The sequence below is a fragment of the Taeniopygia guttata genome, chromosome Z (assembly GCF_048771995.1).
Source record: "Taeniopygia guttata chromosome Z, bTaeGut7.mat, whole genome shotgun sequence".
Classification (NCBI taxonomy): domain Eukaryota; kingdom Metazoa; phylum Chordata; class Aves; order Passeriformes; family Estrildidae; genus Taeniopygia; species Taeniopygia guttata.
Window position 1 is genome coordinate 40,254,159 of NC_133063.1, and position 18,472 is coordinate 40,272,630.

The window sequence follows — 18,472 nt, forward strand, 5'->3', positions numbered from 1 at the left end:
ACAAAATTCTTACATCTTGTCTTCCAGGATGTGTTAACCTCTTCACTCATTTGCCCAACTTCACCTGTCCTGTGCACTCGGCCTCTTCCTTTCCAATCTTATGAGTCTAATTAATGCTTCTCTTTCCTCCCAAAATTTTTTTGCCTGCTGCCCTTCAGGTACACGTGTCCCTTCAGGACCCAGTTAAAACCTGGGTCATTGCAGCCACCTTCACCTCATTAAAGTACCTCCCAAGAGGAGAAAAAATTCTTATTCAGTTCTGAGTTTATCTTATAGGGTGGTGATGATGTTTGTTGTTTGCCATTGCTGGTAGCTGAAGCAAATGAAAAACAAATTTCACCCCTAAGTCATTGCTTCTCTGTATGCCCAGCTGCTTGTACCTCTTTTTCCTCTAGAAAAAGAATCTCCTTTTCTCACCTAGAGCTCATTATGTCCTTGAAAGAGGTCATGAATTTCCTCATCCTGAGCAGAGCAAGAGAAATTCAGCTGCCATGTTCATTCTTGGCTCTTGCATCTGGCAACAAGATGATTCAACTGAGAAAATAAGTTTTCTCACTGTTTCTTTTCTTTCAGAGCCTGACTTGCATTTATTGTAGAACAGTGTCAGGGTGGAATTAATGTGGGTTGTTTTGCACTGCCAAGGGAAGAGGTGCCTTGCTGGAAGGAGGACTTGTTTCCTCCTTCCTTGTGGCTTATGGGAGATTTCTTTTCCTGCAGAGGCAAAGACAACTTTAAAATCCATAATTAAGTGGTAAAACAGTGGCAAGTGAGGCCCGGAGAAGTGGTGAATGACCCATTCCTGGAAATATTTGAGCTCAGGTTGGATGAGGCTCTGATAAACCTTTTCCAGTGGAAGGTGTCACTACCCATGGCAGGTGGGTTGGACAAGGTGGCCTTTAAAGGTCTCTTCCAATACAAGCAAATTGATGATTCAACGGTTCTATGACATCTAGGTGCCTGCATGACATTTTCCTTAGCTTGTTAATTTCTGTTGCTTTACCTTAGATCATTTACCATTTGTTAATTAACCTAGGCGATTCACTTTTCCTTCTGAAGGCAAAGCCTTAAAACAAGTTTTACAATCTACGGAATAGAAATTTTTGATTATTGAAAATTTCTGGCGTGGAGCTAGGGCTAATTTTGGGAAATTCTGCTTTAGATATGAAATATCTGGGACAAGGATTAAATCTTCTGCATGTCTGTGAGTCCTCATACATCTTGGGCAGTGACACAGTGTAAATGACACTGATGGAAAATCATCTTGTGGTATTCTAAAGATCATATTTTTTTTTAAATAATACACTGTGTTTTAGACCTCAAGGTCTCTAGAACTAGCAAACAAAGGCCAAGGAGGGATGCATTGACTAATTAGACAATATACATTGCTTCCTTCATTACTAAAGTAGCAGCTGCCTCTCAAATATGGAGCTGTAACTCTGTAGGATATATGTGAGGAAGCAAACCAGAAAATCCAGCACTGCACACAGTCCTGGTGGATGTTCTCAGGTGATGACTCTGATCCATTTCTCCATTTCAAGAGAAATCTATGGAAATCTTTCATGGATGACAAAGCAGAATAGGATCTGTCTTATTGGAAAGAAGAAAAAGACAATATAGCAATTTTCTTCAACACTGTTAACGTACACAGAATCCTAATTTCGTGCCTCTTGCTCATTTGCATTGCCCTGGGATTTGCAGGAAGGCATTCTCCATGGCTCATATGGTACCAGGGTAATCAGAGACTTGTACAGACCCTCAGTGTTTTCCTGGAGAGGATGCTTTCAGTAACTGTTTTCCCCATATAATTGGGAGGAGAGTAGCAAAATAAAAATAAGAGTATTTAACAGGTTTAGTAAAGCACATTACTGAAGGCTTGATGAGTTTTTATTGCCTCATCATTGAGCAAGCTAAAGAGAGAGGGTACTTAAACAGCACATCTCCAAACCTTCCTTAATTAAATACTCTCTCAGCAAAAGGACCCAGAAACTTGTTCTCTGTCTGTATGGGTAATCTGTAGAGATGCATGCCATTAACTCCTGTAGTAATTGCACATCTGAATTCCCAGTCTTTGTTTATGGAAGATGGAGTATTAAGGATTCACAGCAGTGAATGGCTTGTTCTCACGTCTATGTCCCTCCAGCCTCTGTATGAAAAGGTGCTGAGTTCCCTCTCCTCTATCAGTTCCCATCCAGTAATGACCATAATGATTCTTTGAATTTTTAACCGTGAGCTGTGTGATCAAAGCAACACACAAGCATTGATTAGATGGAGAAAAGGAAAGTCAGCAAATGTCAGCCCAGGGACTCTCCAGTCTTTGGATTGGAAACCTCAAAGAAAAACCATATGGGATTTAATAACCCTACTAGTCACAAGCAGGAAACCTGGGGAACATTTTCTTAGGTAAATTCAGTACTTAAGATGGATCTTCATATTTCATCTGACCAGAAATCATCTCTATTTCTTTCTGCAGTTCACACGTACAAGATCAGCGTGTTCACTGGGGATATCTACGGTGCTGGGACAGATGCTAATGTCTTCCTAAATATCTATGGAGACCTGGGGGACATGGGAGAGAGAAAACTCAGCAAGTCAGAAACAAACTTCAACAAGTTTGAAAGGGGACAGGTACAAATGTGAAGGGTTAATGACACTTTCCGTTTCTCAGTCTTTAATCTGTCAAGTCAATGACTTCCTTTATAGGTTGAGTTTTCCTATGAGGGATGAATTGATTGATTCCATTTACCACATTCATTACCTCTTAAAATGCTTTGTATGGATTGTCAGCTGGGTATTACAACTGACAGGCACTGCAGCAAACAGGCAGATGTTCCTATGAAGTCACGGATGGACAAATTATGAGCTTGGTCATGGAAACTGGCTTGAGCTGTGAGCTGCAGATTCCCACAGTCCCTGTGCAACTGATTTGCATGTACATGTTGGAATTCACCATAAAACTTGTTAAATTGTTGGGACTTAATCTTCATCTCTATCTGGGAAAGTAACACCAAAAGTGATGTTCTGTGCTCATCCCATGTGTCACTTGGATATAATGGTGGCAAGGATTGATTTATCTGGATTGTTCATTGTCCTGGTTTAGGGCAAATTTGGGATAGAACCCCCCAAAAGGGTTCCTCTAGGAAGCAGATTCAATTGGCCCCTCTCCCTAACCGGTTCGGGAAAGATACCTCTTTGGAGAAAAGTGGAAAAAACTGTTTATTAGACAAGAAAACCTAAACAATATTAAACAATAAAACTTCTTGCCACTCCAAGAGAGGGACAAACTCAGAAACCCCCCGGGCTGCAGCTCGGCTCTCTCAGTCTCTGCTCAGCCCCTCCGGCAATGGAAATGCCACGGCCCAGGCCCGGCCCGCTGGGCCACAGGTGCTGCTGCTGCTGCTCTTCTGGGGTTCATCCAGAGCAGGTCCAGAGAAAGGGAAAAAAACACAGTCCAGGGAACTTCTTCGCCTCAGCTAGCTAAAACTAACTAGGAAAGCAACGGACAGCTCTGTCTCCCTGTCTGTCCATCCGCAGACAACACAGTCCAGCAGCAGGAATGTGGAGGAGGGAGTGCAGTTTCTGAAAACAAACTCCGCGCTTCTTCCCCCCCTCTTCACTCCTGGAACAAGTCTTAATGGTGTAAAACTTATTATTCAACATTAACAGGGCAGACAACTGGGGATAAAGGCATCATACAGTCAACCTAGGATGTTCATACAAATCTAACTGGATTAGAAAGGGAAGTATACTTAAAAATCACCCAGGATTTCAATATTCTAACTGGTTGTAAAAGTGGTGTTTCTTGCAGCTCCCCTCCTAGCAGAAGAAGGCTTTAAAACATTTCCCTGAAGAGCAGTTTTAGCTTACAGATATGCCTCTATAGACTTCTGCAAAGATTTTAGCCAAATGCCATCCAGCAATATGGAATTTAAACATATGTGTTCTGTAGCCTCCCTTTTTTGCCTTTTTCCAGTAGATTATCTGTTGAGAGTTTGTTAACAGAATCCGCTGCTCTTGAACACCCTGCAGGAGGACACGTTCACAATACAGGCTGTGGACCTTGGCATTTTATACAAGATCAAGATTCGCCATGACAATAGTATGTTCAGTCCTGACTGGTTTCTGGAAAAAGTTGAGATCCTGGATGAAACAACAGAGGAGTCATTCATTTTCCTGTGTGAGCGCTGGCTCTCTAAAAAGAAAGAGGACAAAAAGATAGAGCGGACACTTTATGAACAGGTACAGCTATGGCTCAAAGCAGATTCCACAGCTACTGATAAAAATAGAATTCTTGAGTATCTGGTTGAAGTCCAAGGCAGCTCATTAGGGACTCAGAGGGCTTTTGGCTTATCCAAAATGAATTTCTGATTTTCAGTTGAGAGCTGAAAGTAAGACCACTCTCAGCCCATTATCACTAGTTCTTTAATTTGCGATTTCAGCAGAAAAATCAAGGAGTGTAAGTGGAACCCTTCAGATGAGAGTTCACTACCTTGCTGATATACAACATTTCCCTGCTGGTGTTCTTGCTATGCCCACAAAGCAGGTTAGTAGTGGGTCCCACAATTCAAAGTCCTCCAACCAGAATATTGGGTCTTTTGATTTCATCATCACTTGGACTGGGTGTTTATTTCTTTTCAGATCCCTATTCCACCACTGCCTGACATAAAAGCCAGGTCTCTTTGCTATCACTCAAAGCACCAAACATTTTTTAGTGAAGTGTCGTTTCTACTTGCACACTCTCTACTGCTTATCAGCCTGGTGTAGCTAATTGGAATTCGAGGTACATGCTCTAATTAAAATTAGCAAACAAGATTAATAGACTTCTCTTACTTCTATACATAATAAACAGACATAAAAAAGCAGCTGATTATAAGTTCATTTTATTTAAGGAGTCCACTTTAAAAAGTACAGAGACACTTTAAGTGAGAGTTACCACTAAAATGATCATCAGTGGAATTGTCCTGGACTCATCCTGAATGCAGCAGAGCGGATGTAAGGGGAGTTACACCATGGATGAGTGTTGTCACGTGTTGCCTCATAAAACTGCAGCACACAACCCTATCAGTGCTTGTGGACAGGCTTACCCCATTGCTTATATCAATTCATAACAAGGAAAAACTAATCACTCTTTTTTTTTTTTTAAATTATTTGACAGTATGCCTCACACTGTCAATTAGCCTCACATTTATTTTTTGATAAAAATCTCGCATTTGTTGGACAATGACACCAAATGCATTGTCAGTAACTCTTCAAACACAATCAGTGTTTCACATCACTCAGGTTTGCAGTACCCTGCCACTTGTGAAACTTGACCTGTACCTAAGAAGCAGCCCTGGGAGAAGTACCTGGGGGAGCTGTGGGTCAGAGCTGGACCCACCCCAGCCTGAACCCCCCCGCCCTGGGCTGATCCCCCAGTGTGGGCAGCAGAGCAGGGGGGATTCTGCCCCTCTGCCCCTGTGCTCAGCTGAGACCCCACCTGCAGAGCTGCCCCAGCCCTGGCTCCAACAGCACAAGGACGTGGAGCTGCTGGAACCAGTCCAGAGGAGGCACTGAGGTGATCAGAGGGATGAGCAGCTCTGCTGAGAGAATTGGGATTGTTCAGCCTGAGAAGAGACACCTTTGGGGTGACTTAATTGTGTCTTTCCAGTATCTGAAGAGAGCTGACAAGAAAAATGGAGAGAGACAATTTAAAAGGGCCTGGAGTAATGGGATACAAGGGGTATGTGTTCAGATTGAAAGAAAGTAGGTTTAGACTTCATATTAGGAAAAAAAAATCTTCCTTGTGAGGGTGGGGAGGCCCTGGCACAGGGTGCCCAGAGAAGCTGTGGCTGTCCCTGGATCCCTGGCAGTGTCCAAGGACAGGCTGTCACTGTCCAGCCTGGGACAGTGGAAGGTGTCCCTGCCCATGAGGGGTTGGAACAAGATGACCTTTAAGGTCCCTTCTATGATTCTATGAGCTCTGGCACTGCTCAATTGATAGGAATTTCAAACAATCTCAGACAATTTCAGACAGGTAGCACAGAAAAGGTCACAGCTCACAAGATTCCTGTGTCTATTGTGTTTTCTTTTAATGTAACACACATTCAAAATGGCCTGCCAGGGTTACCAATGAAGTAAATGAAAGACCACCAGTACAATACAAGCCACATTTATCCAAGTTAATGCTGACCAAAAAGGTACCTGGGGGACTAGAAGCATTTCTTCTCATGTTGTTCTTGGAGGCACATGGGAACAGCTGACACCATGAGTACTCAGCCTCATTACTCTCCCAAACATGCCCCCCACCCAGAGCTACGACGGCGAGCGGAACAGCCTGGATGGCTCCTCTCTCAGTGTGTCCAGCCAGGAGAGCAATGCCAACCTGAAGGAGCCCAAAAAATCCAGCTTGGTCAAGGCGGCAGAGGAAGGCTCATGTGAGTGGTCGTGCCTGACTGTTTGGTTGCATGCATCCATGTGCTCCTGGCTGCCAGTGCTTAAGAGGCTGTGTTCATTTTTCTGCAGAGCAAGGAGAGGCAGAAAAAGAAATTATTTCTCCTTTCCTTGTGCTGTGACTGCTCTGGGAAAACCTGGATCAAGGCTTGTGATTCCATGTTTGCTGCTTTTCCTGCAGCTTTTTGACCTCAACAGTGGCACAGGTTCACAGAAAATTCAGTGTTTCCAAACTGTTTTTGACTTAATTGAGATGGTATTAAAGATGAAATATTATTTAATTAGAATTTAAAACTGAATTATTTTTAGAAGTTGTTAGGCTTCTTTTTTCTCACTACATGTAAGTGTGCATCACAGCAGCTGTCTTGTGGGTCTAGTGGAGGGTGTCCCTGCCCATGGCAGTGGGGCTGGAATGAGATGAACTTTAAGGATCCTTCCAATCTTGCTTTTCTATGATTTTTGTGATTCACAGACCCTTTTTATGACTACCTCTGTGTTCTGGGACAATGGCTTATCACCTAAATTGAACCTACAGTTCTTTGGTATACTACATGGGGACTTTTAGCTTTAGATTAAGATTTTACATGTGTGATTACAATACTGTGTTGTATTGACTAACTGAGCAGCAGATGCATCACAGTTATTGTCTGTCTGTGTGATTTTAATGCACAGCAAGTGCAAAATTATTAAATTTATCTTAAACTTCCATGGTAAGTGAAGTGAAAATTATGTCATTTCCTTAGGAGTTCAAGATAGCTCTACAGGGGGACTCACACAGAGCCCAGCGGTGGTCACAGGGATGGTTTGCAGTTCCTTTGATGCCCAGTCGCTTGAGGTGTGATACGTGGGTTGCATGTCCCACATTTTATTTGGAAGCTTATTTAATGCTGCACATTGCTATACCTGGCCTGCAACCCATGGGTCTTGGGGCAGCCCTTCTTTTGTAATCCCACATTGTGTTCAAATAAAAAGATAAGTGATTTCCATATTTCTTCTGATATTACTTCTGTGCTGTGACAATGGATAATATCTGCCACGTTGGCATTCTGTGTAGTTTCACAAATAATGGGTAAAATACCATCATTTCCCATGAGAACTCTCTGGCAGAGTTAGGAGAGCAGTTCCCATCCTCCCCATTGTGCCAGGGTGGTCTTTTTTCTCTGAGTCCTGGAGCTTGTCATCACCACTATCTCTGCTCAGTGACATGGCCTCGTTAAGGAAACTGCTTCCTGAAGGAATGTCAGATTTCCTGAAGGAGTGTCAGATAAGATGGACTGGGTGAGCCAGGCAGCTACCTTCCACGTGGGATAAAAAGCCAGCTCAGCTGGTTCACTCGGGAAGTGATATTGGGAGTTGGCTGGGAAAGGGAGTGACTTTTATCACTCAGCCTGGTCTTGACTGTGCTGAGATCAAACTGGTAAATGTCTTTGAGGTGGAGGATGTAAAGATGGAGCTCAGGGAAAGGTTCTCTTGGCTAGGATGCTGCTTAGATCTGAACTGGGAACCTTCTCCCAGGGGGGAAGGCAGTCCTGGTGATGGCATGGATTGATCCCTAAGGAAACCCATGCTCCTGAGAGGGGAACATGTGGCCTCAAGCAGCCTAAACCCTGTGCTGGCTTTCAAGGACAAGGGGAGATGGGCTGGAGGACCTGTGGTGTCCTGCTGTGACCACCTGCTGTAGGTTTTGCTTTCTCCTGTGTTTGAAAAAAGGGAAATATGAGTCCTAGATAAAGAGGAGATCTCCTAAACATGACACCTCAATATATTCTTGTAAAATCTGCCTTGACTACCACTAAACCCTTTTCCTGCTAAATGCACCATTGTGCAGAAATACCCCTTGAAATGTAAATTACACCATAAATAGGAGAATAAATCTTGCCTAACTATCATCTAATTTTGTATTGGTACATAAAATCCTCAAACTGGGGCTGAATAAATCTTTTTAGGTTCTGGTCTGTCCAGAGGTAAGGACAGATTTGATCAGCATGAATTCATGCCATCTCTGATGTTGCACAAGTATTCTGAGTCTGATGTGAATTTCTAATACAAATCCCACCTCAAAAATGTTGTTAGTCATCATAAAGCAAAATTAGATGTCAATCTCGGGTAATTTGAAAACCAGCCAAATTTTTTTTTGTCAACTTATAAACTTTTTTATTTTTAATCAGAAAAGTGATGATGAAGCCAGGCTGCTTCGAGTCTGTGATGAAGCAAGTTTCAGAGCTCTGAGTCTTATCAGAACTGTTTGAACAGCCCTGCACAAATGTTCTGAGAAATCAAATGAGAATTCAGCAACCAATTCTGCACCACCTGCTTGGCTTACCCAAATGAGCTTTTGGAAAGCCCTTGAAAAACAGTCTGGCACTTCCTCCCTTTTAACAGCTGAACTGAAATTTCTGAAAACCACAGAAAAACCACCTCCTCTTTTACGCCTTGCCCTGAAGGCTTTTCCCCCAACCAAAATGATTATGCAATGCATAGAATTATTGAGTGACTTACCTTTAATACAAGGATTGTTATCTTCTGTCTGGATTTGTACAGGAATGCTGAAACCCTGAGCTGCCCCTCAGATCACAGCAATCCTTTAATGAGGCACAAAGGAGAGCATTTGTGGTTGTTCTGGGACATTCAGTTGGTGATGGCTTACCTTGGAGTCAGCACAGATTTATTTGTCTTTATTGAATGGGGAGTGTAAGACCACTTTGACCTAATAGCTGTTTAAGATTTAGGTGCTCATCTTCAGGAGGGTCTCTTGGTGTCAATAAGGATTCAAGCCTTTTGCTGTTCTGTCATGCATTAGGGAGAAATCTGGCTTATAATCTCCTTGAAGCCAGTAGGGTTGTCTGGGGAAATTAACCCTTGCAGAATTCAGTCCCAAGCACACAGTGGGAAAGTAGTCTCCAAAGCACACTTGTAGCCCAACAAAGCATGACGTTTTCCATTCGCCGAATTAATTTAATGGGATGTGAACCTATTTGTCATGCACAGCTGCTCCATCTGATGGGATGTGCCCCTGGTTTTCTCAAGTCTTGTACAAGTGCATATGTGTGTGGGTTTTCTGATGAACAAACCTCTCTTGGTCACAGTGATCCCGTACCACATCACCATCACGACAGGCACAGAGTATGACTCCAGCACCGACAGCCGTGTGTTCATTATCATTATGGGCCCGCAGAAAGTGCAGACTGAGAGGCTGTGGCTGGATCTCCCAGAAGGAAAGGATGAATTTGCAGATGGCTCCGTGGAGAAATTTTCAGTTTGGGGCCTAGATGTTGGAGAGATCAAAAAAGTGGAGGTATGTTGTAAACTCAGTGCAAGTGCTGGAGGCGTATGAAATGTGTGGCCAAATATGGCACATGGTTCTGTTATTCTTAGCAGTGCATGAAAGGCTCTTGGGTCTAAAAGGAATGTAAACAGGACTGTGCTGATGAGATTTTGCATGTGTCTGGACCTGTAAGTAAGTATGCTTTACTTCACACAAAACCAGGATCCTCATGAAGTGGAAGATATTTGTGAACTGTAAAGAAATTATGACATGTCTCAGTTTTGTCCCATCCCTGGCACTGCTTTTTCATACTCAGTCCCTGATACTGCCAGATTCAGTTAGGCTTCCCAGGATGCAGTTCTTCATTGGTCTTTTTCCTCGTTGTTTTTCACTACTTCTGGTAGGGTTTCATAAATTGTGAGAAACACATCTTGTATAATTTCCTAGCTGAACAGGAAAATTGTTTTCACAGTTTGGAGGATGCAGACTTATAGAAGAAAATTAATCATAATTTGTAAGTAATGTGCACAAATAGATTTCAGTACAGGAACCATTTTTTTCTGTTATGGCTCAGGGAGACACAATTTGCATAGACTTTCCATCACTGGGCTTAAACTTCACACGAACATTCCAGAGTGTTTGTGTACATCATTCTTGTTTCATATGGCAGTTCCACCTCCTTAAAGCTTGCTCCAGCTCCTCAAGTACTGAAGCCTATTTAATTTTGTTTTTACCACATCCCTTTGTGGAAGTAATCCTATCTGTCGATATGTGTGCCTGTATAATTGGAAAGAGACAAGAAAGAAAGAGAAATCCTAACTAGTAAGACAATTTTAGCATTTGTATGTCATGCTGTTGCAGCTTAGAGACTGTAACTCACTCTACCTTTCTCTCAAGCAATGCATTCTGACATCTTGAGAAATCTCCATATCAGATTTGAGTTTCTTATCAAGTCATTTTCTTAATGCACTCTCAATTATTATGTGTATTACTGGCACTTTCTGTCTAGCCCATCTTGAGGTCAAACTTTTATACTGAAGCTAGTGTATCAATCCTTCTCTTCTGGATTGTGCACACATAGAAACAGCCATGGTGGGACAGAGAGGGAGAAAAATAACAGTATCACCCCTCAGGGTCAGAGAGACAGGAAGGGTAGCTTGAAGAAAGAAAATAAAGGGGTGATGGAAAATATACAGTGAATAGGGTAGGGAATGGGTAGAAAATAGAAGAAAATATGAGAAGACACTTTGAAATAGGCAGAAGCAAGGCAAAAAATAATTTGAAAAGGAATACAAATGAGAAAGAAGACAAAAGGTTGCCAATAAAATGTAGAGAGCTAGAAAAAGAAAAAAACATATCTCTTTCAGGCTGGTGATGTTCTTCTGTACTCTTTCACCTCTGTACTCAGTGATCTCACCAGTCTGCTGCCTCACCCCTGGCTCCCTTTTCCCTTCTGGTTTGTAACTCCCCAGCCCGCAGCTGAAGGAGCCACCTGCTCCTGGCCTTCTGCCTTCCTTCATGCAGTGCCCTCAGCTTGGAAGGTCCCTTCTTTTGGACCCGTGTCCTAGCGATGACATTGATGTGCTAGTCTGCTGTGGTTGCCATGGCATCAGCCCGCATTTTCCGTATGGAAAATTGCAGTGTTCAGGGACATTGCAGAAAATTGCTAGTTATCTACTTGGGGAAAAGTGAGGAACAGTTAATTCTTGGATTTGGCATTTGTCTGTTTGTGTAGAAGGTGAAAAGTTCTGAATGCACGTTACCACATGAAAATACCATAGTATGAGGTTTAAGTTTCCAGGAGCCCTCTGCATAACCCAGGCAACAGACTGTACCATTTAGCATGGTGGCGAGATTTGCAGTGTGATTCTACTTCTAGGCTGGTATTCTGCTCCTGCTACAAATGCACTCCACTGAGAGCAGAAACAGTGGAACATTAAGTAATTTGAAAGGGGCACATTTATTCATGTCTTACAAGCCTACACATATATTATTTACTACTGGTTGACTTTAATAGATACTCTGACATGAAAATAAATAACAAAAGTTATTCCGTGTAGACACTTTATACTGTGTTTTCTAAGTAATTTTGAATATTTCTTCTCCTAATGAATGAAAGTATCTCTGTTCCTAGGCTGTTGTTGATGCAGAGAGACACAGGTATGTCTAGGAGAGTCCTGCACTTGTTTGTTTTCATAAACCTCTTCTGGTTAAGAGCCTTTCTCTATCATGAACACAGAGGAAGATCAAGGGCACACAAATGTTGCAAATGCAACTCCAGTCCTTCAGTGACTAGGAACCTGATGCTCAGGTTTCTCTAGCATTCTCTGACTCTTCTTTCCACAAATATTCTCTCAGATTTTTCCTCTGCCACTGTGCTCAGTTTCTATGTGACCGTGAGTATAAATTGTGAATCTCAGTCTCAGTGATGTGCAGTCCCTCAACGACAGGAGGAACAAATCATAAAGGTTTTCAAGCAACCCAAGTAAGGATCTGCCTGCCTTTGAAATTTCATCATTCTAATTTAGTTCAAACATCTCAGCCCAAAACACTTGCTGTGATATTGATATATGTACATCCAGGCTATGCTGCTGGTGTGGCCATGGCTTGGCATTATTCACGCTATTGGAATGGTCTGTCTAAAGATTTGCCTGGAAATGAAAGTCAAATCCTGGTGCTCTGCTCTTGAAGTCCAGCCACAGGGAAGACTTGGTTGACACAGACTGGATTTGTCCCAGAATTTACACTGCTCTTCAGGTCCTTGGAAACCTGTTAGTGCACAGGTTCTCAAAGGCAGCTGGATGCACAGGTTGTTTCCTTCTGTCTGTCACTGATATCAAAGAAGTTAAAGTTTGCTGTAAAATGTGGCAGCTAGCAATGTCTTGGAAAGAAACTTTGCACAGGGAAGCTGTGGATATCCCATACATGGAAGTGTCCAAGGCTAGGCTGGATGGGGCTTTGGAGCAGCCTGGGAAGGTGAAAGGTGTCCCTTCCCATGGCAGCAGGGTTAGAATGAGATGGGCTTTAAAGCTCTTTCCTGACCAAACTGTTCTATGATTCTATGATGTGAGCAGGTGGGGGTGTGCAATGAACCCAAAAGACCAGCCAGTTTTATAATTAGGAAAATCATTAGGATTTTTCCACCAGCTGCTTTGTCACTGCAGAAGCATAGCCCTGAACTTTCCCTACTACCTCATTCATGCCATCCCACAGCAGAGCTGCACAAAGACTCTGACTTTGGGCTTGGAGATGCTCAGCCCAGCTGGCAGAGAAGGAATGGGAAGGCAAATGTTATATTCCCATTCACCTCACACCCCAAGAATCAGAGGATTAATGCATCCATTGTAGACTTGAATTTCCCTAGTGGTTAGCTCTAATTTTCTGCAGCTGCACAGACATTAGTACAGCAATAATACTCCTAATAGCAGTGATGGCTGAGATCATCAAACAGAAAAGATCACTTGTTTTTGGGAAAAAAACCAAAAAAATAGTTAACAAAGCTATATCATCCTTGATGAATCTGTTATTAAAAAATGCTTTCTGAGCCTCCCTAAATGTCCTAATAATTTAAAAATGAAAACCAGTAAGGTTTTTGGACTAAAGACCTCATTTTCCTTGAAACAACAGAAAACAACATTTTGTCTAAAAATAATGAAGGGCAGGTAGGTCTTTTCATGAACAAGTAGCTCATTGGAATGACTGACCAAGGTTGGTACATCAACCTGGACACGTAATTTTGCTTCCAAGTCTGCCCCAGTTTGAATTCCCCATCTTCTTTAAGAGGGACACATGTAGATTCTTGAAGAAATTTACACTGTCAACATGGTTTTGCTGCTGATATACCTGCAGGAACCCTGTGTTTTGGCAGATTATGTTCCAGGTGGGCTCTGGCTTTCATAGTAAACTCATTCCTGCACACTTGTGCACTGTCTTTGTATTTCTCAGGACCTCTGCCCCTGCTGCCACCTCTAGTATTCTTCCTTTTTCCACTTAAATTTTTTCAGGGGCTCCTTGTTCATCCATGCAGGCTTGTGGCCACCCTTATGTGACTTCCTAGTCTCCAGGACAGATCATTCTTGAGGCTGGAGGAGGTGGTCCTAGAAAATCAACCAGCCACAGATGTAAGCTCCATCTGTTGTCTCCTGTACAAAGACAGAGCTTTTGCAGTCTAAGGGGATGGGAAGCAGAGAAACAGCCTCATCCATTTAGTTCACTTATATGTGGATTTGTGAGGGAAGTGCTTGTAATAATACACGTGGGTGTTTGCTGAGCATCTTTCCTCTTGGCTATAAAGCTTTGAATAATCATGTCCAAGTGTAGTGACAGAAGTGGAAAAGCTTGTAAAGACGGAGAAATGTGTCTGCTGCCAAGTGAAAACGTGTATATAGACATCAACAGTGCAGGAGCAGAGTGACAAAAGAGTGGACATGTTTCCATGTAGGTCAGTCCAGTCTACCTTGGTTTTTTTTTGAGACTGGCCTTCCCTTTTGCACAGCAGTTGATGACCTGAGTTCCCTCACCCATGGCAATAGCACTGTTTTAGAGTTCCCTCCATTGCTGTGAGGAATGCTTTGTTGTGGCGGTGTAAACAGACTCTGAGTCCTTCATTGCCAGGTGAATCACACCCCTCCACGAGAAATCCCTTTCCCCAGGAGATGTTTTCTCTCTGGCCCTCACAGGTGGGGCACGATGGCGCTACCCCTGAGAGCTGTTGGCTGATGGAAGAGCTCACCATCGTCGTACCCACCAAAGGCGTCATGTACAACTTTGTCTGCAAGTGCTGGCTGGCCAGAGACAAAGGTGACGGCCTCACTTCACGAATCCTCAACATCCTGGATGCAGAATGTGTTAACGTTGGCATCAAGGTAGGCACCAGGCTCAATTTGTGCCTTTAGCTGCTGCAGGGACCTCTGCTGACATAGTTCATGCATCAGCAGCTCTCATATTCTGACTTTTGCAAGTGGCTTAAGCCTTCTCTTCACTTTCTTTTCCTTTCCTATGTTTCTTTAGTAGCAAAATCTTTAGGCATGGTTTAGGATCATGACTGTTTAGAGCACTATTTAGTGAGACTGGCTAGATGCAGCCATGGCATAGATGGGAGGGCACAGCAGGTCGGGCACAGCTCAGCAGCCTGTCCTCTTCTTGTCACCCACTGAGTCACCTGGTACCCACAGAGTGGAAGCAGCTTCAAGGTAAAGGATTACTTCTAACTCATTAGATAAGAACAGTGGAAATATCCTAATGTTTTAATCTCTCCATGATGTGGCTACATACCAAATTTTCTAATAGGTGATAGGGAATTTCATAATTACTGGAAGTTGTTGAAACATGAAAACATTTGTAAGCCTGATCTTTGGTGAGAGTATCTAATTAAAGTTGCATCAGTGGTGAATAAAACTCTATCTTTTCTTCATACCAATATATGAATTTTGAAGTAATATCTGCTATACTGTATTTCAAATAAGTACAAATTGGAAAGCCAACCTATGCTGATTTTGGATCTAAGATTTGTAGCAGAAATTACAGTCTGCATGAAGGTGACAATGACACTGTATTTAAATACCTGTGTGGCAATTTAAAATCTCTATAGATGTGCTTCTATTTACAGTCAGGTTACACTTTCAGAGTACATTATTTTTTCTTTATGCTGCTCTTGATGCCCAAGCTAAAGATATTCTCCTGAATCTTTCTTGTCCCCCAGACATGTAAAAAATTGATAACGTTTTTAGCATTTGTGAAGGGTTCTCCAAATTAATGAAGTTTTCAGTGGTGGAACTGACCTATGAGGGTATAAAAACCTCCCTCAGACTTAATATCAAGGTTAAAACCAATCTCATAAAAATCTGCCATCTGTCATTGAACCTCCTCAATGAGGTTTCCAAGACCCTGTTGGTGAGATGATGGCTTGCCTATAAATTGAAGTGGATCTTAATGGAGACATATGTTCAGTCTTCCTTTAAAAGCACAACCCTGAATATTTATTTGCATAAGCACACCAAAAATAGACACATCTAATGACAATTTTTTCCCTGTGACGTTGGGCCAGAAACTTGACAGGAGACTTGAAGGAAATCTGGGGAGATGCCTGGGACATAAAACCAAAAGTGAGCATTTGACTTTCTGATCAGTCTCCCAGTTGAGGGAATTTGGGACTGCTCTCTCGTTAATAGCTGTAGTTAGAAACGGAGTCTTACAGGAATTTTAGAGTCCAAAGACAACTGATATGTTTAGTATCATTGGGAAGATTAATACTTTTCTAGTTTTTTTTCCTGCTTGGCTTTTATACAGCCATATGTACCCATTTCAACTTTAATTTTCTTCTTGGCTTGATATTCCCTCTTTTTGCTTTAAATTGAGTATTTGCTTTCCCATAGTTGTAGAAATTACTCAGTGTCCATCAGAGTCATTAGAAGCCTTCAATGCATTGGTAAAAGAGTTTTTCTCCTTCCTGTAAAAAAACAGGATGCATTGCTAAGATTTAAAATACGTGGATGAATATGCAATCAACAGGTTACACAGGTTCAAAGAAATGTGAAAAATAATTTTTATATAATGTTATTCCTTTACACTGCTTATTTATGTAGCAGCCAAAATTTAGGCCAATAAAACAATAAAGCTAGCCTAGCAGTGCACAAATTAAAATATGTTTCTTTGAGCTGTTTCTTGATATTCTTCCATGTCTTAAAGAAGCCTTGGTACCACAACCATGATCTTGAAAGCATCTAAGTGGTCTAGAGGTCCTAAAACCCCTGACAGCCACTGGGATTTACACATTTTTGACATATTTCTTCAGAGTCTTATTGTTCCCAGGTCAGGAGAAAAGAATGAAATTAGGGTAGTAAGATGAAAACTATAAAAAACATATTTTCACAGACTGGCATGCCTTCAGAGCACACAAGATCCGGGAGGACTCTGCAGCTGATGCAACAGTGAGCATTCCCTTGGAGAGCAGGGCAGCTGAATTTTTGTACCACAAGGAGAGTTCTGACGTATAAATCTCCAAACTATTAGTAATATTGGAATAAACATTGCCCATGTTAATAAACATTGCCCAGAATTTCTGGGGGAAACATTTTGCAGCCAAGAAAAAGAAACAATAGTTCTTCTGGGAGACTTTTTAAAAAAATTATCAAGAGTTTGGTGCAGTACAGAGCTGGAGGGCTGGAGGTCACCAGTCAGAGTCACTGGTAGCAGAGTGTTGGAGACCCAAGTATTGATGTGAAGCTTGTGACTCCTGTGAAGAAGCAGCTTAAGAGATCTTCATCATTGGTGTTGCAACAGGACAAGGGATAATGCATTTAAACTGAGAGAAGGTTGACTTGGACTAGATAAAATTAGGAAATATTTTACACTGAGGGCTATGGGAGCAATGAGGCACTGGCACAGACTGCCCAGAGAAGCTGTGGCTGTCCCTGGATCCCTGAAAGTATCCCAGGCCAGGTTGGGCAGGGCTTGGATGAGTCTGGGATACTGGAAGGTGTCCCTGCCCATGGCAAAGGCTAGAACAGGACAAGCTTTAAATATCCCTTTCAACCCAATCCATCCAGTGATGCAGATATTGTCACAGTAAGTGTGTCTCTTTCCAGGCTGAGCAAATCTGTAGAAAATGTCATAGATGGAAAGTCCTGTAGTAAGTTTTGATGCCTAACTTTGCCTCTGAAAACAATGGTGAACCAAGAAGATGTGTTGTAACCTTTTCTGTCAAGGAAGCACATCTCCAGGAAAGCTTGTTGCCCTGATGCCCTCTGAAGGCTGATCTAGAACACAGACTAGGCAGAGTTAAAGAATTAAGTAGGGATTTATCAAAAGGCATCCATGGATACACCTTGGGCAGCACAAGAGCCCAACCAGGGCTACACCCAAAATGAACAAAAATGGTCACAAAATGGACAGCCGGTCACGGGGTCTCACACTTTTATAAGGTCTGGGCCATTTGCATATTGGAGTTAATTGTCCAATTACAGCTTTAGCCCATGAATTCCCATCCTTGTTTTTTTCTCTTCAGTCCACCATTGTTTGTGCACTTGGGCCTGAGATTTGGATCATTTGTCCTTGGTTCCCCAGCTAGAGAAGGAATTGTTTTGTCTCCCTACTCTGTGAAGAGAGCTTACCATCCCATAATATGAAGCTCAGAACTACACAGTAAAGCAGCACAGAATCTGAAAAGTAGAAAGGCTAAAACCTGAGGCATCAGCCCTGTTTAGTGTGGGTTAAGGACAGCTGTTTAAATGAGGCCTTCTGATTGCTTCCAACCTTCACCAGATCCTCTATGAAGTCATGGTTGTGACTGGAGACATCGAAAGTGGCGGTACCGATGCCAATATTTTCATGACTGTCTTCGGATCCAATGGGAACACTGAGGAGATGCTGCTGGAAAAAAATGGAGACAGGTACAGTCGCTGTCATTTTTGTTGGTTAGAAGTGGAGTGATGACAGATTTTAGTGTCAAGTCAAGAAGCACTCAGAGCTTTGATCATGCTCCCACTGAAACACAAACATTTACTCCCATTCACATTATAGATTCAGACCCAGGCCCCTTGTAAGTATTTCTGTCAGATTTTTAGCAAAGAAAAGGAAAAGAGAGCACTGTAGAGCTAGGGGAAACACCCTTTGTCATTTGTGAAAGCTTTGTTTAACCTGTTCCTCAGTAGCTTGAGAGGTAAACATCTTGAACAGAGGTATGAAGTCCTTATTGTCTCCAAAAACTGTGAACATTGCCCAGGAGAGCACTGGGAAATGGATGGGTGGTGGTAGAGAAAGCTGCACTGAATGCCTTGATTT

The 18,472-nt window shown here is 42.4% G+C and overlaps 1 protein-coding gene across 9 annotated transcripts in view; it reads left to right on the forward strand.

The window, feature by feature from the left end:
- The window catches only part of LOXHD1 (lipoxygenase homology PLAT domains 1), a 165,223-nt gene that overhangs the window by 110,996 nt on the left and 35,755 nt on the right, over positions 1 to 18,472 (forward strand). For 6 of the 9 annotated variants that reach the window (XM_030258491.4, XM_072922261.1, XM_041711229.2 and 3 more), the window contains 6 exons: positions 2,471 to 2,625; positions 4,027 to 4,236; positions 6,287 to 6,410; positions 9,513 to 9,721; positions 14,371 to 14,556; positions 17,954 to 18,081. In XM_030258491.4, coding sequence (XP_030114351.4) covers positions 2,471 to 2,625; positions 4,027 to 4,236; positions 6,287 to 6,410; positions 9,513 to 9,721; positions 14,371 to 14,556; positions 17,954 to 18,081 — 1,012 coding nt within the window. The other 3 variants (XM_032744270.3, XM_032744271.3, XM_032744272.2) reach the window with 3 other exon arrangements.